This window comes from Pan troglodytes, chromosome 4 (genome assembly GCF_028858775.2).
Source record: "Pan troglodytes isolate AG18354 chromosome 4, NHGRI_mPanTro3-v2.0_pri, whole genome shotgun sequence".
Classification (NCBI taxonomy): Eukaryota; Metazoa; Chordata; class Mammalia; order Primates; family Hominidae; genus Pan; species Pan troglodytes.
The window spans coordinates 136751313-136776747 of NC_072402.2; the positions used below are offsets into that span (position 1 = coordinate 136751313).

Here is a 25435-nt window from a genome sequence, read left to right on the forward strand (position 1 = left end):
ACTGTATCTTACTACAAAAGATAACAAGACTAGATTAAAAATAGTCTGTGCTCTGGGAGAGAAGTAAAGATGTTGATGCTATTTTCTTAGGGCTTAGGAAAGGGGGATTTATTTTTGGAGCTGTTAAAAGTCTGACTTATGGACGAAGAAATACAGTACCTGATGGACATAATATTCAAGATCAAAGAGCGCAGCAATCTTCTCTTCCAAACTGGAGCTGGAACTATTGAACTTGTTGATCAGCCGTACCATGATCTGCATGTCAGTCTCAATGACAACATTCAGCTCATCAAAGTCTTTCTTCAGTTCCTCAATGGGGCGGAAGAGCCGCTTTACCTCAGCCTGCCTTGCCTAAGGAGAGCAGCAAAGAGATGATTAAATTGGTTGGAGACATCTCCCCAAGATGTCTGTGGTCTACCATGGATGCCCATCCTCAAAAAACTGCTGCTCCAAGACTCACAGTCTTCTCTTATCTATGCTATCAAAACTACTAATACTTTCTAAGATGCCCAGAGAAGACAGCCCTCAAAGTCTGCCTATATAGGCCTCAGCTCTAAAAACACACTCAAGATGTTCCAAGGTTCGCTTATTCAAGTCCGATTTCCAATATTCAGGAAGAATAGAAAGGCTTTTTGTCACAACCACTGAGTTAAGGGGAAGTAATGCAAGTTCATCTTCAACCTCAAACCGCATATGAAACAGCTGAGACCTAAGGTAGAATAACCCACACCCTGCTTCTCCACTTTTCACAATCATAGACTATCTTGGCCTTGCCCTACCCAACCCAACAACATTTTAGGCAAACTTGGACATAGAAAACTATGGGTAAGAGCTGTCACAGCAGGAGCAATTTGCTGATGAAAATTAAATCACTGTCATTACTGTCAATCTAACCACAGGTGTACAATTTGTTCAACTGTTTGAAATGGCTAAATTACTATATGTACTATACTCAAATCTCGAACAATTTTCTCTGAATCCTTCCCCACTCCACTCACATATAAAAACTTTAAAAATGAAGTTACATTAGAGGTGAATAAAAGACTTTAATTAAATATTTTATACATGTGACACTGTTTTCTTCCCAATTTGAGAAGATAGTGCCTATAAAGAGAGTCTGAAAAGTCACAGTGGCTTATGTATCTGTCTTCCAAGAAAAATTAAAAGGCACAGATATTTATAAAAAGCCGGATGATGAACAGCTGTCAGCTCCAAATTGCTCATCTATTACCTATGGGTTTTTCTCCCCAGTTACAAGCACTCCATAGAAACACCAACCAAAGAAATGAATCAGCCTCTCTTAAAAAAGACCAAGCTCCCAGCGGAGCAATCACATCCATGGGGCGCCACATCCTGATTCTCTGGGCTAAAATAACATGAGATACTCTCCCTGCACCCAGCTAGAGGTCTCTGGATGGCTGCCAAAGCCAAGCAAAGAGGTCTGGGAAGGCTGAGTCACTTTCTAGAACTGTGAGATGATAGGCAAGTGAGCACAATAAGAAACTAGTGACATCTGTCTCACAAAAACGATGTGTGCCTGGCTCTCAAGAAGGCCTTAAAAAAAAAAAGGTTTTGGCCGGGCACAGTGGCTCATACCTGTAATCCCAGCACTTTGGTAGGCCGAGGCAGGCAGATCACGAGGTCAGGAGTTCAAGACCAGCCTGACCAATATGGTGAAACCCCATCTCTACTAAAAATACAAAAATTAGCTGGGCATGGTGGCTCACACCTGTAGTCCCAGCTACTCGGGAGGCTGAGGCAGGAGAATCGCTTGAACCCAGAAGGCAGAGGTTGCAGTGAGCGGAGATCGTGCCACTGCACTCCAGCCTGAGCGACAGAGCGAGACTCCATCACAAAACAAAACAAAACAAAACAAAACAAAACAAAACTTTTACTTTGAAATAATTATAAATTCCCAAGAAATAACAAAAAATAGTACAGAGAGTGTCATGTACCCTTCATTCAGCTTCCCTCAATGTTAACATTTTACATAAGGATATTACATAAGGATACAATGTCAAAATCAAGAAAAGGACACAGGTACCATACTGTTAACTAGACTAAACACCTTGTTCGGATTTCACCAGTTTTTACATATACTCACTTACATGTATGTGTGTATGTGTATCATTCTATGTAATTTTACCTGAGATGTAGACTTGTGTAACTACCAGAACAATCATGCTAGAGAACTGTCCCACCATGATCACATAATCTACTATGTACTACTCCTTTACAGTTATACTTTATCCTCCCATGCTACTCTGTTACATCCCTGTGCCCTGGTTGTCACTAATTTATTCTCCATGTTTATAATTCTGGCATTTAAAAAATGTTATATACACAGTGGCTCATGCCTGTAATCCTAGAAGTTTGGGAGGCCAAGGCAGGTGGACAACTTGAGCTCAGGAGTTCCAGATCAGTCTGGGCAATATAGTGAGACTCTCTGTATTTATATTTTTTAAATTCTATTTTTTTAAACAGAGAACTGGCCAGCAAAGATGAAAGCGCAGCAAATAAATGAAAGGTGGTAACTTTGGCAATGAAATTTGAATTGAATGTACATGGAGTTATAGAAGAAATGGCTGACTGTGGGAATGTTAACACTGCCACTGTTGATGAGCTCTAGATGTGCAGACAGAGGGACTCAGCAAAGGCAAACTTACAGACACAAATTAGGAAAGTGATAAAAAGGATGAAATGACACTGGCAAAAAACTTCACATTACAGGAACTCTCTGAGAAATTTCACAACATTGAAAGTACGAAGGGTGAAATGTTGGAGGCTCATCCATACTTAGAAAGATGTGTGATAATTAGCCAAAAGAGAAAAGATGCTTGCTCTATGTCATAATTTTTTTGGAGTCAGGGTCTCGCTCTATTGCTCACGTTGAAGTGCAGTGGTACAATCACAGCTCGCTGCAGTCTCACCCTCCTGGACTCAAGTGATCCTTCCACCCCAGCGTGAGTAGTTAGGACTACAGGCACAAGTCACCACGCCTGGCTAAAATTTTTAGTTTTTTGTAGACATGGGATTTCGCCATGTTGCCCAGGCTGGTCTTGAACTCCTGGCTCAAGCGATCCACCCACCTCAGCCTCCCAAAGTGCTGAGATTACAGATGTGGGCCACCATACCCAGCCAATTTTTTAGTTTTCTGTAAAAACTAAAAATTTTAGCCAGGCATGGTGATGTGTGCCCATAGTCCTAACTACTCAGGCTGAGGTGGGAGGATCACTTGAGTCCAGGAGGGTGAGACTGCAGTGAGCTGTGATCGTACCACTTCAACCTGAGCAATAGAGCGAGACCCTGACTCCAAAAAAATTGTGACACAGAGCAAGCATCTTTTCTCTCTTGGCTAATTATCATACTTCTTTCTAATGAGATTAGATTATAATTAGATTATAATCTCAGCACTTTGGGAAGCTGAGGTGGGTGGATCGCTTGAGCCAGGAGTTCGAGAACAGCCTAGGCAACATGGCAAAACCCTGTGTGTACAAAAAACACAAAAATTATTTGAATTTTTTGGCCAGGCGCAGTGGCTCACGCCTGTAATCTCAGCACTTTGGAAGGTCGAGGCAGGTGGATCACCTGAGGCCAGGAGTTCAAAACCAGCCTGGCCAACTAGAGAAGGTGAAACTAGAGAGAAGATGAAACCCCTTCTCTGCTAAAAATACAAAAATGACCAGGCATGGTGACACATGCCTGTAACTTGGGAGGCTGGGGCAGGACAATCACTTGAACCTGGGAGGTGGAGGCTGCAGTGAGCCAAGATCATACCACTGTACTCCCGTGTGGGCGACAGAGCAAGACTCTGTCTCAAAAAAAAAAAAAAAATGTATTTTTTGGTGTGGCATGGTGGCACACACCTGTAGTCCCAGCCACCCGGGAGGCTGAGGTGGGAGGATCACTTGAGCTGTAATCCTGCCACTGCACTCCAGCCTGGGTGACAGAGACCCTGTCAAAAAAAAAAAAAGCAAGCAAGAAAAAAAAAAAGAATTCTTTTTTTTGGGGGGTAGAAAAAAACTATTTTTTGTAGAAAACATAGACCATTTCCAGGCTATGTTGCCCAGGCTAGTCTCAAACTCCTAGAATCAAGCGATCCTCCCAAAGTGCTAGGATTGCAGGTGTGAGCCATTGTGCCCGGCATAATTCTAAATGTTTCTAATGTTTTAAATTACAGTGTGCTAAATAAATATTAGTATTGCTTTTTCATTTCTATATATACTTATAACCAATAGCAATGTAGTTGCTTTAATGTCTGGCAAAACATTTCAAGGATCATGGAACAATCATAATTTTTCCCTTGATTATGTTAAGATTGTTTTGCATAGTTTCAGTGTGCACATTTTTACAATTCCACATAACATAAAATGAGGACTGCTGGTATATGATATGCAAATATTTCCTTCCAGTAGTTTATCTTCTGATCATCTTAACAGGGTATTTGACAAAACAAAACTTTTTAATTTTGGTGAAGTCCAATTTATCAATTTTTTTCTTTTATAAATCTTACATTTGGTGCCATGTCATAAGAACTCTTTACCTGGTCCTAGTTCCCAAAGATGTTCTATGTTTCATTCTAGAAGATTTTTTTTTTCTTTTTAGTTTCACATTTTACATTTAAATCTATGATCTATTTTGAATTAATTTTTTTTAAGGTATGAGGTTTAAGTGACAGCTCATTTTTTGCTTATGGATGCCCACTATTTGCTGAAAAGACTATTTGTCTTCCATTGAACTACTTTTGCACCTGTCAAAAATCAGTCAGTTGTATTAGTGTGGGTCTATTTCTGGGTTCTCTACTCTGTTCCATTGATCTGTGATTCTTTCTCTCCACCAATACCACATTGTCTTGATTACTATAGCTATAGAGTAAGCCTTAAAATCAGGTGGTGTGTTTTCTTCCACTTATTCTTCTTTTTAAAATTCTAGCTATTCTAGTTCCTTCAACTTTCCATACAAACTTTAGAATAAGCTCATCTACAAAAAAATCCTGCTGAAATTTTGATAGGAATTGCACTAAACTTATACATTCAGAGAGAGTTAACATTTTTACTGTGTGGAATGTTTCAATCCATGGACACAGTGTGTCACTCCATTTAATTAAGTCTTCTTTGATTTAACTCCATCCTCATCTTTCACCCAACTTTTATACTTTTGAGCATATAGATCTTATATCTGTCTTGTTAGATTTGTTCCTAAATATTTCATTTTTAGGGGAGCAACTGTAAATGGTACATATGTTTTTAATTTCAATTTCCAAATATTCTTTGTTAGTATATAGAAATACAATTGATTTGCATTGTCTGTATATCTTGTGACATTGCTGAACTCACTTATTAATTCTAGAAGACTTTTTTTTGGAGGCTCTTTGGGAGTTATACATGGACAACTGTGTCATCTGGAAAATGAGATAGTTTTATTTTTTCCTTGCCTTGCCTTACTGCATTGGCTATGACTGTGTTGAATGAGTGGTAAGAGTGAACATCCTTGGCTTGTTTCTGACCTCAGTGGCAAAGTATTCAGTCTTTCACTGTTAAGTATAATATTCCATGCAGACTTTTTGTAAATGCTTGTTATCAAGTAAGATTTCTATTCCTAGATTTCTGAGTTATCATGAATGGGTACTGAATATGGTCAAATGCTCTTTGTGTATTAACTGACATAAGATGATGTGATTTTTCTTCTTTAGCCTACTGATATGTTGGGTTATACTGATTATTTTTTGTACACTGAACCAGCCTTGCATTCTGGCAATAAACTCCATGTGATTATATATAATGCATAATTCTTTTTACATATTGCTGGATTTGATTGGCTAAATTTTGGTGAGGATTTTTGTTTCCATGTTCATGAGGAATGTTGCTATGTAGTTTATTTTGTACTCTGTCTGGTTCAGGTATTAGTGTGACACTGGCCTCATAAAGTAAGTTGGGAAGTGTTCCTCCCTCTTACATTTTCTGAAAGAAACTGTGTAGAATTGATGCCAATGATTTTTAAATGTTTGGTTAATATCTCCAGTGAAACTATCTGAACCTGGAGACTTCCTTTATAGAAGGTTTTTCACTACAAATTCAGGTTTTTTTAATGGTTATAGGACTACTCGTATTATTTCATATTGGGTAAATTTGGATAATATGTGCTTATAAAACAGCTGGACTATTTCATGAAAGTTATCAAATTTATATGCATAGAGTTGTTCATAGTATTCTCTTACTGTATTTTCCTTTTAATGTCTGCAGGATCTGTAATGATATTCCTGGTTTCATTCTTGATATGGGTAATTTTTATCTTAGTGCTTTATGTGTTTGTCAGTCTTGTGGATTTTTTGTTTTTGTTTTTGTTTTGTTTTTTGTTTTTGAAACAGAGTCTCGCTCTGTTGCTCAGACTGGAGTGCAGTGGTGCAATCTTGGCTCACTGCAGCCTCTGCTTCCTGGGCTCAAGTGATTCTCCTGCCTCAGTCTCCCGAGTAGCTCGGACTACAAGCGTGCGCCACCATGCCTGGCTCATTTTTTTTTACTTTTAGTAGAGAAGGGGTTTCACCATATTAGCCAGACTGGTCTCGAACTCCTGACCTCAGGTGATCTGCCCACCTCAGCCTCCCAAAGTGCTGGGATTACAGGCGTGAGCCACCGTGCCCAGCCATGTTTGTCAGTCTTGATAGAAGTTTATCACCTTTTGGTTTCACTGATTTTTCTCTACTGTTTTCATGTTTTCAATTTCATTGATTTCTGCTCTTTATTTCCTTCCTTCTGCTTGCTTTGAGCTTGTTTCGATCATCTTTTCCTAGTTTCTTGAAGTAGGACCTTCCATTATAGGTATGAGACCTTACTTCTTCTCTAATATAAGCAAATTTCCCTTCCAGCTTTAGTTGGATCCTGAAAATTTTGATAAAGTGCATTTTCATTTTTAATCAGTTCAATGTATCTTTTTTTTTTAACCTCCCCTGAGATTTCCTCTTTGACTTGACTGGAGATTTTCTTCCTATCTATGACTGGTTTCTAGTTTGATTCCATTATAATGAGAGAACATACTCTGCCTAATTTCAGTTCTTTTAAAACTGTTGAGATTTGTTTGATTACTCAAGATATACTCTATTTTGAGGAGTGTTTCGTGGACACTTGAAAAGAATGTATATTCTGCTGTTGTAGAATGGAATGTTCCATAAATGTCAATTAAATTTGTCTGGTTGAAGGTGTTATTCAGCTCTTTAATATCCTTACTGATCCGCTGTCTAGTAGTTCTAGCAATTCTGAGAAAGGGATGTTGAAATCCCCAACTGTAATTGCGGATTTGTCTGTTTCTTTCTTTTAGTTCTGTTAGTTTTTGCTTCAGGTATTTTTATATACAAATAAAAGTGGTACATACACATTTAGAATTACTGTATATTTTAATGGACTGGCCCTTTTATCATTATGTAAATTGCTCTTGTTCCTAATAATTTCCTTTAATCTAAAGTCAACTTTGATATTAATATAGTAACTCCTGCTTTTTAATTAATATCTGTATGATATACTTTCCATTCTTTTACTTTCAACCTACTGTCTTTATCATTATATTTGAATTTCTTGTAGAAAGCATATTTTAAAAATTCATTTAAAATTCATTATGAAAATCTGTTTAATTGGTATATTTAGACCAATTATAAAACATTTTACAATTATTATACATTTATGTTTTAAGGTAATATTTTTATATGTTAGAGCTTAAATACACCATTTTATTTTATTTTTTTTTTTTTGTTTCCTCCAGTTTTTGTTCCTGTTTCCCATTTCTCACCTTCCTGTGACAAACCAAGGTACATTTTATATAATTCCTTTTTGGATTACCTATGCTTTTGAGTATAACTGTTTGTATAGTTTTTAATAATGATTGTTCTAAGTATTATAATATACATAGGTAACATCATAATCTACTGGTATCAATGTTTTATCACTTTGAGTGAAATGTAGAAACCTTACCTCCAATTATGTTTAATCCTTTCTTCCTCCTAATTGTCTTCAAAATTCCTCACTATACATTCAGAAACAGATCTTTTCATAATTTTTGCTTCAACTATCAAACAATTTTAAAAACTCAAAAACATATGCATGTGTGTCTTTATAACAGAACAATTTCTATTCCTTTAGGTATATACCCAGTAATGGGATTGCTGGGTCAAATGCTATTTCTGTCTTTAAGTCTTTGAGGAATTGCCACACTGTTTTCCACAATGGTGGAATTAATTTACACTCCCACCAACAGTGTATAAGCATTCCTTTTTCTCTACAACCCTTGCCAGCATCTATTATTTTTTGACTTTTTAACAATAGCCATTATAGTTGGTGTGAGATGGTATCTCACTGTGGTTTTGATTTGCTTTTCTCTAATGATCAGTGATGTTGAGCTTTTTTTCATATGATTGTTGCCCACATGTATGTCTTCTTTTGAAAAGTGTCTATGTCCTTTGCCCACTTTTCTTTTAGTTGTCAAATGATCCTTTATTGAAATATTTTCCTTTGTGCTTAACTAGCTGGGCATTCCACTGCACCACTGTTGATGTCATCTATGATGTCATGAGGTGACGGCCATCAACACTGCAGCCCACAAACTGAGCAGTCCCCAGGATCTCTTTAATGGTTCTAGAGAGTTCTCTGGCTAAAGATTGGTGCCGCATCTGTCAAGTAATGTTGACAATCTCATCACAAGTGATATTTCCACTGTGTTTAATGTTTTTCCATTTCTTTCTGTCCCTTGGCAGTTCCTTGAGGGCTTTGACGATCGGGGCAGAGGCAGAAGGTACTACCTCAATCAGGGCCTGTCTGTTCTGAATGGCCAGTTTCACTGTAATCCTCAGACCCCTCCAGTCACCGGCTGCCTTGGCAATGTCATCACCAACCTTTTTTGGAGACAGACCCAGGGGGCCAATCTTGGGGGCCAGTGCCAGATACCAGCAATGATACCTGTGCCAGCACAGACATGGCGCCCATTTCACCCTCCGTGCATCTCAGGTATACAACTTTTTTTTTTTTTTTTTTTTTTGAGATGGAGTCTTGCTCAGTCGCCCAGGCTGGAGTGCAGCGGCGTGATCTTGGCTCACTGCAAGCTCCGCCTCCCAGGTTCACGCCATTCTCCTGCCTCAGCCTCCTGAGTAGCTGGGACTACAGGCGCAAACCACCACGCCCGGCTAATTTTTTTTGTATTTTTAGTAGAGACGGGGTTTCACCATGTTAGCCAGAATGGTCTCTATCTTCTGACCTCGTGATCCACCCGCCTTGGCCTCCCAAAGTGCTGGAATTACAGGCAAGAGCCACCATGCCCGGCCAGGCATACAACTTTGATGTCGCTGGGGTCAAACTTCAGCAGTTTGCCCAGTTTTTAACGGGGTTGTTTTTTTCTTGTAAATTTGTTCAAGTTTCTTACAGATGCTGGATATCAGACCTTTGTTGGATGCATAGTTTGCAAAAATTTTCTCCCATTCTGTAGGTTGTTTATTGATAGTTTCTTTTGCTGTGCAAAAGCTCTTTAGTTTAATTAGATCCCACTTGTTAATTTTTGCTTTTGTTGCAATTGGTTTTGGCATCTTCGTCATGAAATCTTTGCCCATGCCTATGTCCTGAATGGTATTGCCTAAGTTGTCTTCCAGAGTTTTCATAGTTTTAGGTTAAGTCTTTAATCCATCTTGAGTTCATTTTTGTATATGGTATAAGGAAAGGGTCCAGTTTCAATATTCTGTGTATGGCTAGCCAGTTATCCCAGCAACATTTATTGAATAGGGAATCCTTTCCCCATTGCTTGTTTTTGTCAGATTTGTCAAAATAGCAAACACATGGAATCAACCTAAATGCCCATCAAAGATAGACTGGGCAAAGACCATGGAATACTACGCAGCCATAAAAAAGAATGAGATCTATCCCTTCAAGAAAGATGGATGGAGCTGGAGGCCATTATTCTTAACAAACTAATGCAGGAACAGAAAACCAAATACCACATGTTCTCTCTTATAAGTGGGAGTTAAATGATGATAACACATGGATACTTAGAGGGGAACAACACACACTGGGGCCTAATGGGTGGAGGATGGGAAGAGGGAGGGGATCAGGAAAAATAACTGTTGGGTACTTGGGCTTAATACCTGGGTGATGAAATAATCTATGCAACAAACCCCTATGACACAAGTTTATCTATATAACAAACCTGAACATGTACCCCTGAACTTAAAAGTTAAAAATTAGAAAATAAATAATAAAAACTCAAGAAGAAAAGGATAGGCTGCATTTTCCCTATTTTTTATTCATTACATTGTTCTTTCTTTATTCCTGATATTTCAAGTTTCTTTCTATTATTCTTTTTTCATTCTATTTGGAGAATATCCTTTAGTCATTCTTTCAGAGTAGGTCTGCTGGTGAGAAATTTTCTTAATTTTCCTCTCTCTAAAAGTGTCTTGACTTCCCTTTCACTCCTGAAATATATTCACAGCTATAAAATTCTGTGTGGACAGTTCATTTTTTCCCCCAGCAACTGAAAAATATTCCACATACTTCTGGCCTCTATGGTTTCAGATAAAAAATTCAATATCGCTCAATCATTGTTCCCCTATAGTTGTGTTATTTTTTCTAGTTGCTTTGAAGATTTTTCTGTCTTTAGTTTTCAGAAGTTTAACTGTGATGTATCTTGGTGTTGATTTCTTTGAGTTTATCCTGTCTGGAGTTCACCTGGATTCGCTGGATTCACTTTATGAATCTGTGAGTTTATGCCTTTCACCACATTTGGGAATTTGTTAGCCCTTGTTTCTTGATTATTTTCTAGCCCCATATTCTTTCTACTCTCCATCTGGAATTCCAATGACACAAATGTTAGATCTTTTGTTACAGTTCCACAGGTCCCTAAAGCTCTGTTATTTTTTTTCTCCAATCTATCTTCTCTTTGTTGTTCAGACTGTGTAATTTTTATTTATCTGTCTTTAAGTTTACTGATTCTTTTCTCTGTCATCTCTGTTCTGCTACTGAGCCTATCTGGTGACTTTTAAAGTTTTAGTTATTATATTGTTCAGTTCTGTAATTCCATTTGGTTCTTTTTTCTTATCTTCTGTTTCCTTGCTGAGACTTTGCTTCAAGGGTGCTCATAATTGCTTGCTGAAGCAATTTTATAATAGTTGTTTTAAAATTCTTGTTAGATAATTTCAACTTCTGAGTCATTTCAGTATTAGCATCTGTCTCAGTCTTCTCGGGCTGCTATAACAAAATATCATATACTGGGCAGCTTAAACAACATACATTTATTTCTCACAATTCTGGATGCTGGGGAAGTCCAAGATCAAGGAATGAGTCGATGTGGTTCCTGGTGAGGGTCCCCTTTCTGGCTTACAGATAATCACCTTCTAGCTGTGTCTTCACATGGTAGAGAGAGAGAGAGTACTGGTCTCTCTTATTCTTCTAAGGACATTAATCCCTCTTGGGCCCAACCCTTATGACCTCACCTAAATCTAATTACCTTCCAAAGGTCTCACCTCCAAACATCACATTGCAGGGTTAGGGCTTCAACTTATAAATTTGGGGGAGACACAAACATTCAATCCATAACAGCATCTGTTGATTGTCTAATTCAAGTTGTGATTGTCCTGGTTCTTGGTATGAAAAGTAATTTTTAATTATATCCTAGACATTTTGGGTATTAAGTTATGAAATTCCAGATCCTACTTAATCTTTTTCAGTAGGTAGACATCCTATTTAGGCTTAGTATACTGGTTCTGGCTTACTTGTGTGGGTTGTGGCTCCAACAACAATTTAGTTTTCAGAGCATTGTAGTGCTATTCTGGTCTGCTTCCTTTGTGTGCTACCCGGAGGCCAGTCTAAAAACCTGGGCAGCATTCCACACTATAGTTCAGTTCCTAAACTTTTTGTTGTATTAATTCTGGTCAGTTTCTTGTATGGGTCACTGAACGGGTATGTCTAGGACTTCATATGCAAAATCCCTTTCTCTAGCTCTCCTCTCTCCCAAATCGTACCCCTACTCTCTAGTTGGGAAGGGAAACAACTTCACCTGCCACCACTGGATGCTGGCCACTGGGAGTGGAAGTCTAGGTTCCTCCCTGGGCCTCTACTGACACCACTTTGGTGGGAGAATCGAGCACTGTTTCACTGCTGCTGGCCTGAGGGTGGAAGTTCATACTTCTCACTTATTCCACTGGCCCTGCCCCAGAGAGGGAAGCAGAATGCTGCCTCACACTGTCTCACTGCCTCCAAGTTGGGGGTGGAAGTACAGACTCTTCATTCACCCCAACAGACACCATGTTATCAGGGAAAACTAAAAAACCATGTTGGTGCTACCAGGCAGAGGACAGATATTCAAGTTCCCTGCTTAGCCTCTGCTGACACCACTCCAGCAGGATAAACAGCCTGCTACTGTCAGATGGGAGATGGAAAATCAGGGTGCACACTTGGTCTGTTGGTAATACACCAGCAGGGGAAGCAGAGAGTATCCACTGGGCAGAGGATGAAAAGTCAAGCTCTCTACTCAGCTCCCACTGACACCAACTTGGTGGAGGAAGCAGAACACTGCCTTCTACCACTTTTTACTGCCTTCTACCACTTTTTGCTGCCAGGAGCAGACATGAGTTCAGGCCATCCACTTGGCTCCTGGCGACCCTGGTGGAGGAATCAGAGTACAGCTTGCTACTACCACCAAATAGCAGGCAGAAATCCAGACTCCCCACCTCAATGTCCACTGCACTGGCACTAAGTGGGGTGGGGAGATTTTCATTATCTTTGGCAGGAGTAGGACAGGTATTGTAAATAAGGTTTCTATCCTGTTAGGATGCCCTTTGTTCAATTCTTTGTCTAGAAATAGCAGGCTTTTCTTATAACTTTTTAAAATCTGCACCAGTTGACATTTTCAGGATGTGGGATTTGCCAACACTCAGTCTAAAATATATAGAGGACAAAAAGAAAATCCAAGGAACTCACTGATGTCATTCCCCAAGCTCCAAGGTCCCTAGCCAGTCTGCTGCCTTCTGACTGTGTTTTAGAGTCTTCCTACATTTGCCTTTAGTATTATGTCCAGGGTTTTTAGTTACCCTTAGCTGGGGGAATAGGGAGAAATAAGTCTATTACATCTTGCCAAGAATCAAAAGCTTAAGAAGGCCATATCTTAAAAAACAATAACTTGTAGAATACAGGTGAACAATAGCAGACATAATAAAACATAAAAGCATCAAGCAATTTGTATGGAAATAGAGGGATAAGTAGACGAGATTCAACCATAACAACCAAATCTGCTGGGAGAGACGGCTTTTCCAAGAACCAAGGAACTCCGGGAAAGACTGATTCACTTAAACCTACCAAGCTACCAATGGATACAATATAATTGATGTTCTCGTCCCCAAAAACATCCAGTTCCCAAAAACCCACTCATTTAATTAAGAGGATATGGCCGAATATCTGACAGTATTGTCTATATAAATCACAAAAGCACCATCCTGTACTTACAAGACACCACATAGGCTAGGTTTAAAGATTAATAAACAAAAATAGGATGATATCTGTAGCCAAAAGCTTGATATATGTAAGAAACTCCCCAACCAATTTCAAATCCATTTATTTGCCAATCCCAGCGCCAGCTCGATGAGCACATTGGCAGTGAGCTGAGTCAGTCCAGATAGGCTCCAAATGAAAAGCAGGAGAAGGATGCCAGGACTTAGCACCTCAGTGATGGTGCTAACAACCTAAGTTCCACATAAGTAAGGAAAGAGTATGATAGCCAGACCTCAGAGGTGTGCAGCTGGTGCAAATGAGCTGGAGCTTGGGTCTTGCATTTGGGTGCTGATATTGGGATCCCCTTGCAAGGGGAGAGGAGTATTTTTTCTTTTTTTCTTTCCTTTTTTTTTTTTTGAGACAGAGTTTCTCTCTTGTCACCCAGGCTGGAGTGCAATGGTGCAATCTAGGCTCACTGCAACCTCCACCTCCCGGTTTCAAGTGATTCTCCCACCTCAGCCTCTGGACTATCTGGGACTACAGACACATACCATCATGCCTGGCTAATTTTTGCATTTTCAGTAGAGACGGGGTTTCACCATGTTGGCCAGGCTGGTCTCAAACTCCTGACCTCAGATGATCCACCCGCCTTGTCCTCCCAAAGTGCTGCACCCAGCCGAGAGGAGTATTTTTAATTACAAAAACCAGCAACTAAAACTTTTAAGTAATCTCTTGGTTATACATTTTGAAATACTTTTATAAATATTCATACTTTTCTACACTAATTGAATTACTGGGGTGGGGGGAAATGCCATCACCTGAGAAAAGAAAAGCCAAACACACTCCCAGGGAAAGCAAAGAGAAGAGAACAAGGTTAAGTGGGTCCTCCATCCACAGAGAAGACACTGAATAGGAGCTGTTTAATGTTCCCATCAGTCCCACATGGAACCGACAGTGGGTGGGAAGGAGCCAAAGCCCTGGCCAGTCCTTGTCCTAGGCACCCAGGCACTCCTCTCCTGGCCTCACCTGTACCAGGCAGAAGATGTGCTTCTCCTCAGCCCCTTGGCTAATACATCTGTGGTAGGACACAATTGCGAGCATTGCCTTCCTTCACCCGCTGCTGCTGCCACCAAGCCACGTGCCCTCCCACACCACATACACTCTCCGTGTAGGAGAAGTGACTTTGGTAAGATGAGTAAAGACGTGGAGACTGAGCCTGCATTTCACACTTCTTAAACAGGTAAACACCAGTTTCCTATCCCCCCAAAAGGTTCATTTTCCCAGAAATATTTAGTTCTAAAGGATCAGAACAACCTATGGCTTCTTCCAGTAATACACAAGCTGTCAAGAGCCTAATGCTGTCTCTCTAGGACATTACCTGGATTCAGGGGAAGGAATGAAGAGGTAAATAAAGGCAAATGAGTGCCCAGCGCGGTGGTTCATGCCTGTAATCCTAGCACTTTGGGAGGCCAAGGTGGGCAGATCATTTGAGGTCAGGAGTTCGAGAGCAACCTGGCCAACATGGTGAAACCCCATCTCTACTGAAAACATAAAAATTAGCTGACTGTAGTGGCAAGCACCTGTAATCCCAGCTACTCAGGAGGCTGAGGCAGGAGAATCGCTTGAACCCAGGAGGTGGACCTTGCAGTGAGCCAAGATCGTACCACCGCACAAACAACAAGGCCATCTGGGCGACAGAGCAAGACTCCATCTCAAAAACAAAAAAACAAAAAACAAAAAAAAGCAAATGGGGACTGTAAGGAGAAGGAGGGAGGGAGAACTTAGGTCTCTAAGGCAGCCATCAGAGAAGGTTCTTTCAAAAACTGACAGGACTCAAACAGAAATGCAGAGAAATGACTCCAAGAGCTCATGATCTTCCTGGTATAGACCTGCACCTGTGAGCCCTCCCAGACATTAGGGGCATGGCCAACGGGCTGTAATTCTTCACCTTTTCCTCCTCTCATTCCCGTAGCTTGTAGAGAAATTTAGAGCTGGAGGAAACCTCAGTCATCCTCTTATTCCAGACCCATGTTTTAAATTTAAGGAATCTGAAGCCTAGAAGAAACACATTTGCTACATGTTCAAAGGACAAGGACAAGGACAAGGATTCCCGCTTCTTGCTTCCTGGGCCAGCTCCTCTGTTCTTTTGGAACAAGCTTGTGTCTAATCCAAGTGTAAGTAAGGCAGAGATCTGGGCCGTAAAGTCTACTCACTCCACTCAGGCCTGTGATAATGGAGAGAATGGCTACCCCTGCTCAGTGCCTCAATTTCTCCAAACATGGGGAGCTGTTTGAAGACATGGGATGGCAAATAGAATTCTAACCTAAACCATGACAGAAATGCTCCCAGCACTTTTTTTTTAATAGTCTAAAAGGGTTTCTTATTTGTCATTAATGTTCTTTAAATTATTTTACAATATTGTTATCCCATGTTTATTGCAAGAGTTCCCATAAAAATGATTCCATTCTCTGCAAAAACAACAAGGCCATGCTGCAGGCTTATACTCACAGGAAAAATAATCACACACCTTGTCTTCCTTTGAACTCTCCATCTCTGCCCCCTCCTTGAATTTTGCCAGTGCACTCTTGAGGTCCTGAGATGTGTAGGTGTTGGTGTTGATATCCAGCCTGTCCAAAGAAAACTGAGAGTAAAGAGGGAGGCATGGCTAGGCTTGGTGGCTCACAGTTGTAATCCCAGTACTCTGGGTGGCCAAGATGGAAGGATACCAAGATCCCATCTCTACAAAAAATTTAAAAATATTAGTTAGGATGTGATGGTATGTGCCTGTGGTCCCAGCTACGTGGGAAGCAGGAGGATCACTTGAGCCCAGGGGTTCGAGGCTGTGGTAAACTATGATTGTGCCACCATACTCCCACAGCTGGGCAACAGAGTCAGACCCTGTCTCTAAAAATAAATAAGAGGGGAGCATCATATTCCCCAAGAAAGAAAATGTCCCTGGGTGAATGGCACCCTAAGGTAAGCGAGGCCAGGCCAGCTGAGTGTACTATCATACCTTTGTCTTCAGTCAGCCAAGGGTCTAACAGAGTGACCTTACCTTGAAGCTAGAAGAGGAAAGACGCAGCTGAAAATGGGATCATTTCATGAAAGAGGAAGCAATGGCATGGGGCAGACAGAAGCCATCCACGAACAGAGGGCTCTCAGCCAGCTTCTTAGGAAGAAATAAGCCTGGCATAACTGTGCAATGCTCTCCCTCAGCACGCTGCCAGGGCAGGACCTCTCAGAGGGAAGTGGGCCCAGCCACAAGGAGTAGCGTGCACCCTTATTTATTAATATATTTTTCCATGAAAGGGGACAACAGGGCCCTGAGCCCCACAGTGTGTGCCTGAACTGATTAGACAAGGCAGCCTGTCTTTACAAAAACAAGTTGGATAGATTCACACCATAAGACCAACCTATGAGCACAAAGGAGAGGCAGGAGGTATGTCTCAACCTGACCAAGGAATGGATTTGAGATACTAAGGAGTAGAATCAAGGTCAGCCCCTTCCACAGCCAGCCTCCAAAGGGAGGAGGGAAAGGAACCAATGTGGCTATCTCAGGAACCTGCCAAAGACCAGAATGGTCTCCTCACAAAATTCCCTGGAGCTGATCCAAGCCACAGCTACGCATCTTGACCAGAGAGAGGACATCCATCATGTGGGAGCAAGGTTTTACCACTAGCATTCATTTTAGTTCAATGAACAGAGGTAAGCACAAGAATGATGTGCAGGAAGGGAAGAGTGGAGTGTGGAATGTGCTTAACAAGACTGTCAGGTTGGTGTTGGGTTCAGGATTCCATATATCCTGGAATGCCCACAAGATTTCAGAGGTGAGGAGGAAGGGGCTACTGGCCTGCTCTACTCCAGGCAGGAAGAGCACATCAGTCTCATAGTCTGAGATTCCAGCAGGCCTCAGCTCTCATGTACCAAGGGCTTTCATTCTTCCTAGAGACCTTTTAGGGCTCTGAGAAAAACACTCGTCTTCTCTAAACCTCAGTCCTCCTAAACTAATTAATAATAGCTAGTAACTCATTTATTGAGCATTTAACCATGTGTTAGGCAGTGTGTTAATCCCTTCAAAGTAATATTTCATTCAAATAGTTATCACAATGCTACAAAGTAGGGAGAGAATCCTGAATCCCTCTCCCTACAGAGCATCATCCACTGCCAATGTGTGAGGATACCACTGCTCCACCCCACATACCCAAGAGGGAGCTAAGTATTCAGGAACCATAGCTTGAACACATTATCTCCTCCCTCTTGTAAGACTTGGTGAGGACTAATCCCATTATTCCGTGCATCTCTGTTTACGCCTTAAGTCTCAACTCTCCCAAGCCATCTCTCATCACCCACTCTCAGTCCCAACTACATACACACAAGCATGCACATGTGCACTCAAGTTCACGCACACACACGAAACAGTCATCTGGTGTTCTTACTTCATTCTTCACTAAGAAAAATAGACCAAAACTTCATTTTCCCATGATCAGCTCTACAAGCCAACCTGCACCTAAGTCTATGTTTTCTACTTTCCTTCCTATTATAATGGATGAGTGTCCCTGATCCTATTAAACTTAGTTCCAGATCGCACTTGCCTTTACAAAAGCTTTAACTCCCATAATTACACCACTCCCTCCTGCCTGCATCATCAATTGCTCCCTTCAGCTGGATTATTCCCATCAGCACACCAATTCTCCTTTTACTCCACAGTCTCTTCTGGTTATCCTGCCATTTCCCTGCTCTCATTCAGAGTAACACTTTATGAACACATTGTTTTCACTCACTATCCCCAGCTTTTTAATTCCTATTTATATTGCCATTTACTGTAATCTGGATTCTGTCCTCACAACTGTACTCACACTGCTAATCAAAATTACCAATAATTGATGACCAAATCCGATGGACCCTTCTTCACTCACTTCATGTTCCTCAACCACTAAGCAGCATTTGCACAGTTGACCCTCCCTTCTTGAAAAACTCTCAGTCGGGTGTGGTGGGTCATGCCTGTAATTCCAGCACTTTGGGAGGCTGAGGAGGGAGGATTGCTTGAGCCCAGGAGTTCAAGACCAGTAAGGGCAACATAGTAAGATTCTGTCTCTACAAAAAAATTGAAAATTAGCCAGGCAAGGTGGTGTGCACCTGTGGCCCCAGCTACTCAGAAGCCTGAGGTGGGAGGATTGCTTGAGCCCAGGCTGTAGTGAGCCATGATTATGCCACTGCACTCCAGTCTGGGCGACAAAGCGAAACCGTCTCAAAACAAACAAACAAACAAACAAAAAAAAACCTCCTTTCCTGGCTTGTTACCTCACTCTCATGGCTCTTCCTCTTCCTTACTCCTTCTCCGACTCTTGCTGGTTCCTCATCTCCTACCTGAGCCACATAGCCCAGAATGCCTTGGAGTTCAGCCCTGTCAATCTTCTCCACCTCGACATCCTCCCCTAGTTACTTTAAAAACCTATCTGCCAGTAATCTCCACATTTACATCTCCAGCCCAACCTCTCCCCTGAGCACCAATCAGACTCTTGTACAACTACCTGATAGATCTGTATCTCAAATGTTTAACAAGTATTTCAAACTTATTGAATCTAAAACATGGCTCTTGATTCTTCTCCTTATAAGTCTGTCCCCCTCTCAACTTTTCTATTTCAATAAATAGTACCAACAAACACCCAGTTGCTCAAGTTCCAAAATGAGGCTTTATCCTGAATCTGTGCCCCTCCCTGCACCTTCCTTCAACCTCTACACTGAAATCATAAGCAAGTCCTCTTGAGTCTACCTCCAAATTAAATCTCCAGATTCATTCAGTCTCTGTTATGATACCCTAGACTAAGCCACCATTATGTCCTACCTGATCTACTGAAATGACATCCTAATTCTGTCTTCTTTTGTCCACCTTCAATCTCATCTCCAGACACATAGCAACTAAATCACCCTCCTGCCTAAAATCTTCCAATGGCAGCTGGGCGCGGTGGCTCATGCCTGCAATTCCAGCACTTTGGGAGGCCGAGGCGGGCAGATCACGAGGTCAGAATTTCAAGACCAGCCTGGCCAACATGGTGAAACTCTGTCTCTACTAAAAATACAAAAATTGGCTGGGTGTGGTGGCAGGCACCTGTAATCCCAGCTACTCGGGAGGCTGAGGCAGGAGAATTGCTTGAAGCCAGGAGGCGGAGGTTGCAGTGAGCTGAGATGGTGCCACTGCACTCCAGCCTGGGTAGCAGAACAAGACACCGTCTTATGGGGGAAAAAAGAAATCTTCCAATGGCTTTCCATTACAATTAAAGGTGAATGAAGAACATACAAAATCTTCCTCAAAAGCCACATGATCTGGCCCCCACATACCTCTCCAATCTCATCTCCTATCCATTTCCTTCCTTCTCTCTTCTCCTATAGTCACCTTGATCGTTTTCTTGCTTCTCATACTTGACAAAGCCTTTTCCTTGATAAAGCCTGGGACTTCCTGTTGTTCCATCTGTCTGAAATGTCCTAACTCCTAAACCTATAAACCTAACCCTTTACATAAAGAGTTAATTATTCTTTTTGTCCATATCATCCTTGTTCTTACCTCTGTTCCCTGAATTGAAATAAGGGCTAGTGGTAAAACCTTGCTCCCCAATGGATGTCTTCTCTCTAGTCAAGCTGCATGGCTGTGGTTTGGATCAGCTCCAGGGATCTCACTGAGGATACCAATCCAGTCTTTGACAGGTTCCTGGGATCAGCCACATTGGTTCCTTTCCTTCCTCCCTTTGGGGCCAGTTAATTAATCTATGATTAATTCCCAATACTTTCATGTTTTAGAACAGGGTCAGCAAACTATCAGTAATGACCAGATAATATCTTACTTCTGTGCTTATGTACCTGGTTTTCTGTCTGCCAGCCTTGTGGAGGCTGTTTTGTTTATTACTGTATCCCAATGCCTGGCACGTGGGCACTCAATAGGTTTTTGTGAAATAAATAAATGGAGGAAGTAAATGGCCCTGTCCTTAGCCCAACTTTTTAACCACTATACCATATTGGACCTTGGTAAATGTTCAACCCAAGATGGCACAACTTGAACGTGGTTTTACCCTCAGTCCTCCAAACCTAGGAGGAAGAGTCCAAGAAGCTGGTTATTCCAGGGCAAAAAGAGAGATGTACTACGTTGACAGGGATATGGACTAAAACCACTAGAGATGGCAAAGCCTAAAGCATAAATAGCAAGTGGAAACCTGTTGCTAAGAGCCAACTACATGCAATGAAATAAGGCAGTGCTAAAGGAACTCTCTGAGACAAGCCAGAGTCAGGGTCTTCTGTCCCAGGCTTTAGAGCCCACAAGCATTGCAGCTCTAGGTAGCAATCTGGCCAGCCACACAACCAGTAAAAATAGTTAGAAAGACTGCCATGAATTTTGGATTAATGGGCTGTCCCCATCTCCCTCTAGGCCAATGGTTCTTAACTCTGTGGGATCACTAACTTCTTGGACAATTTCATGGAAAGCTATGGATTTTGTCCTCTAAAACAGAATAAGGATATAAGCAAAATACTCTAACAATTTCAGGGAACTGACCCTGCCCTTAGGCCTCTGTTCCTATTCCAGTGCTAAGGGGCCAGGAAGACACCATGAAATGGAATTGGAGGAGCTCCATCCCAGAAGTAGGAAGTCACCATCAAAGGCTCACTGAGCTCACAGCACTGAATGTTCACACCACCTTGTCAATGCCTTTGGACTTCTATTCAGATAGGTTTGCCATTAGCTATAAATGCTGAGAAGGAAGAAGAAAGGTCCAGCATATGCTAGGGGCCATTTCAGGCAGAGACTCTCCAAAGGAGGAAAGTAAAAAGGCAGGAGTAGGGACAAATATTTCTCCCTTATGGTGTGTCTCTACAGTTCACATGGACGGCTCTGCTGTCTATTCGTAAAAGATATGAGTAACAGACAAAGCAGTACGTGTTCACACTGATAATCTATAGTCAGGTGGTAGAGAAGTGAGTTCTCATAGTATAAAAACCAACAAATAAACTCCAAATTAATAAAATTCCTCAGTATTATTTTTTGTAAAGGGATTTTATTTTTATTTATATATTTTGCTTATTTATTTTTTCAGATAGGGTCTCACTGTGTCACCCAGGCTGCAGTACAGTGGCATAATCATGGCTTATTGCAGCCTCAACCTCCCCAGGCTCAGGTGATCCTCCCATCTCAGCCTCCTGAGTAGCTGGGACTACAGGCATAATACACACCACACACCCAGCTAATTTTTGGTTTTGGTGTTTTTTTCTGTTTTGCTTTTTTTTGTTGGTTTTTTTTTTTTTTTTTTTTTTTCCCTTGAGACAGGGTCTGGCTCTGCCACCCAGGCTGGAATGCAGTGGTACGATCTTGACTCACTGCAACCTCTGCCTCCCAGGCTCAAGTGATCCTCCCAACTCAGCCCCGCGAGTAGCTGGGACTACAGGCGTGTGCCACCACCTCCGGCTAATTTTTATATGTTTTGCAGACACACACCCTGTCGCTGGTGTGTGTCTTCAAATCCTAGGCTCAAACAATCCACCCACCTCAGCCTCCCGAACTGTTGGTATTACAGGTGTGAACCACTGCACCCGGCCCCTAACTCAATATTCATAAGCTAAGAAAAGAATAGATTGTTTTCTTCAGAAAATAAGACTTGGATTACATGTGAGAAAAGACTTCCTAAAAGTACTTTGAGACACTGAAATATGTGTGTATTGTGGACGAAAGAAGTTTGGCAGGGGCCATGACAATGACAGCTGATTATTTCTTACATGGTTGTTAGAAAGGAGTAATTGTCTGACCTGGGCCACTCCAAGTATAGGCCTACCTGGAGGAATGAGGGAAGATGAAAGATCCTTCCCAATTTGGAGTGACTGTAAGGAGAACAAATGCCTCTATCTCAATATGAAGTAGAATTTTCTAACAGTGAAAACTGTCTAAATCTGAACAGGCTGTTTTGTGGGGTGAGTGCCACCTGAAAAAAGTGCACATGGACCAGCTGAGTGACCTTCTGACAGGCATGTCAAGGAAAAGACTAGGGTAAGAAGTGAGTCTCTAGGACCTCCTTCTGATTACATCTAACTGCAAAATACTGGGTTTTTGTTTTAGTTTTTTTGAGACAGAGTCTCACTCTGCCACCCAGGCTGGAGTGCTGTGGCAAGATCTTGGCTCATTGCAATTTCTGCCTCCCAGGTTCAAGCGATTCTTCTGCCTCAGCCTTCTGAGTAGCTGGGATTACAGGCACCTGCCACCACACCCAGCTAATTTTTGTTTGTATTTTTAGTAGAGACGGGGTTTCATCATGTTGGCCAGGCTGGTCTCGAACTGCTGACCTTAGGAGATCCGCCGGCCTCGGCCTCCCAAAGTGCTGGGATTACAGGTGTGAGCCACCACGCCCGACCTGCAAAATACTGTTTAAATTATAAAATCCAGGCTGGGCACAGTGGTCCACATCTGTTATCCCAGCACTTTGGGAGGCCAGGGCAGGAAGATCACTTGAGTCCAGGAGTTTAAGACCAGCCTGAGCAATAAAGTGAGACCCTGTCTCTACAAAAAAATAAAAAAAAATTAGCCAGGCATAGTGGCACACACCTGTAGCCCCAGCCTACTCAGGAGGTTGAGACAATGAGATTGCTTGAGCCCAGGAGTTCGAGGTTACAGTGAACTATGATCACACCACTTTACTCCAGCCTAGGCAACAGAGCAAGACCCTATCTCTAAAAAAAAAAAAAAAAAAAAATCATCATCATCATCATCCAAGGACTGAGTAACACTAACCACACTCAATCCATAACTAATAATTCCCAGTGCTTACATGTTTTAGCACAGGGTCAGCAAACTGTCTGTAATGACCGGATACTATTTTAGGCTCTGTGATCCATATGGTGTCTGTCCCAATTAATCAACTCTGTCATTGTAGCAAGAAAGCAGCCATAGACAATATGTAAACAAACGAGCATGGCTGTGTCCCATTAAAACTTTATTTATGGACATTTAAATCTGAATTTCATACATTTTCATGAGTCATGAAATATTACCTTTTGATTTTTTTCCAACCTTTAAGAAATGTAAAAACCAATTTCACTTGCAGGCTGAACCAAAGCAGGGAGCAGTCCCAATAAGGCCCACAGGCCATAATTTGCTGGTCCCTGTGTTAGAAATTTCATGGCTGGTATTTCTACTGAGCTTTCAAAATGCACAATTTCAGCAACCCCTGCAACTCCATGCCTCAATCTCCTTCCCCCTCATTCAGGAAATATCAAGCAAAGAAAGCATGCTAATTCAAGGCAACAAAAAGAAAAATAGTGACACTGAATTCTCTAAAATTGAATAATATAACCTGGTTATTGAGAAATAAGGCAACCTCTAGCCAGTGGAGAATGGCAGTAGCTTCTACTTTTATACTATAAGAAAGCCTGTTTTAATACTGACTAATGAGAGGAAAAGTTAGCCTGAATTAAAGACTTTAAAATGCAATTTTATTGTTCACCAAGGAAGTATTACTGCAAAGCAGAAGGCCTAACAGGCCTGTTTTAATGAATAGATGACTCATCTGTAATCAGTGCATTAATTGTTGGGATTCAAATGGGTGCTCTTAAAGTACTGGGAAAAATAGTTTCATTTTTAAAGCAGGTTAAGCATTCCCCCTACAGCCTTTTTTAAAGTATCAATTTGCTTTGCAAACTATCTCTTTCCAAAGACTGTAGAAGTAAACTTTCATAAAACCCTGACAGATTTATCACAAATTCTATGCTATTAAATTTCAAATTAAAAAAAGCCACATGAATTTGGGTAACATTTTAAGTATTACAATACAAAATCAACGTTATCACTTAGCCTCCCAGTCCCTAGGGTTGACACTGTACCTTTTGCCTTTCAAATTATTTCGGAACTTGTCCTCATATTGGAGTTTTGCCTCTCTTTCCCCAGTCTGAAGATTCAGTCGTACGTGGGATCCTGCAGGGACAGCCTGCCCTAAAAGCCAAGAAGAGAAAAGGCTCATGAGGTACAAGGTCTTTGGAAGGCTGCCGGGATGGCCAGCAAGCCAACAGGACTTACTAGTTCATGAAGACACGACTCAGCTGTGTTCAGTTACCTCCTCAATCCACCCATCCCTCTCCCTTGAACACACACACCACTCGCATAAACTCACTTTGCTAATCTATAAGGAAATCTGTAAGGGAATGACGTAAGATGGGCAAGAGGATTCACACTTGAATCTAGAGACCAATGTCCCCCAATTAGAACCTGCATATTTAAGCTCTTCTATGTCTTCTTGAGCTAATAAAAGCTTTGTGTTACGTGCAGCAGGTAAGTGGTAGATAACTACTCATTCCTCAGGACATGCTACTTTACCGTCTCTTCCATGACACCCTTCCTGCCCCTCCCCTGACAGTCAGTCCCACAGGACCCCAGACAGCCTGCCATCCCAGCAAGCTTACACCTCACCACCTGCATCTGTTTAATTAGGCTCCTTCTATGAGGCTCTCTCCTTCCTAAGCACAGGGACTGTATTTCCTCCTTTTTGATTTCCCAGCCCTTAGGCCAGGGCTTGGCACATAAAAGTGTGGCACTTAACGTTATGAAAAGGAAGAAGGAAGAGACTGGAAGGCAAGAGGACAGAGCAAGCCAAGGAGGCAGGGAGTGGAGCCAAGAGAAACTGAAAACCTACACCCACCTATCTATGGAGCTGATCCACAGCTGGGAAAAACAAGTGTTGTGAATCGATGGGCTATTCCTATGCACTGCACAAAACTACTCAAGTATAGTTAAAAAGCAACTGTGCAGTAGCACATACTACAAATGGAATGCTACACCCATTCATTCATTCATGAAACTGCTGTAGGGATGGAGAATTTCAGGGAAAAGGCTTTTCAGGAGATGGGAGATTTGAAGCAAAGATGGTGCTTCTGACACCTGGACTTTGACTCTGCTTTCTCCTGCCAGAGGACAGCATTGCCTTGCTGGTGTTAAGTTTGATTTAAGAACCCAAATCAAT

General features: G+C 41.5%; 1 protein-coding gene across 1 annotated transcript in view; it reads right to left on the reverse strand.

Moving 5' to 3' along the window:
- SIL1 (SIL1 nucleotide exchange factor) overlaps positions 1 to 25435 on the reverse strand; it is a gene marked incomplete at its 5' end in the record, with an annotated part of 179223 nt that overhangs the window by 79648 nt on the left and 74140 nt on the right. Inside the window, 3 exon segments of the mRNA NM_001280399.1 lie at positions 160 to 351; positions 15979 to 16078; positions 24303 to 24411. Of these exon segments, the coding sequence (NP_001267328.1) occupies positions 160 to 351; positions 15979 to 16078; positions 24303 to 24411 (401 nt within the window).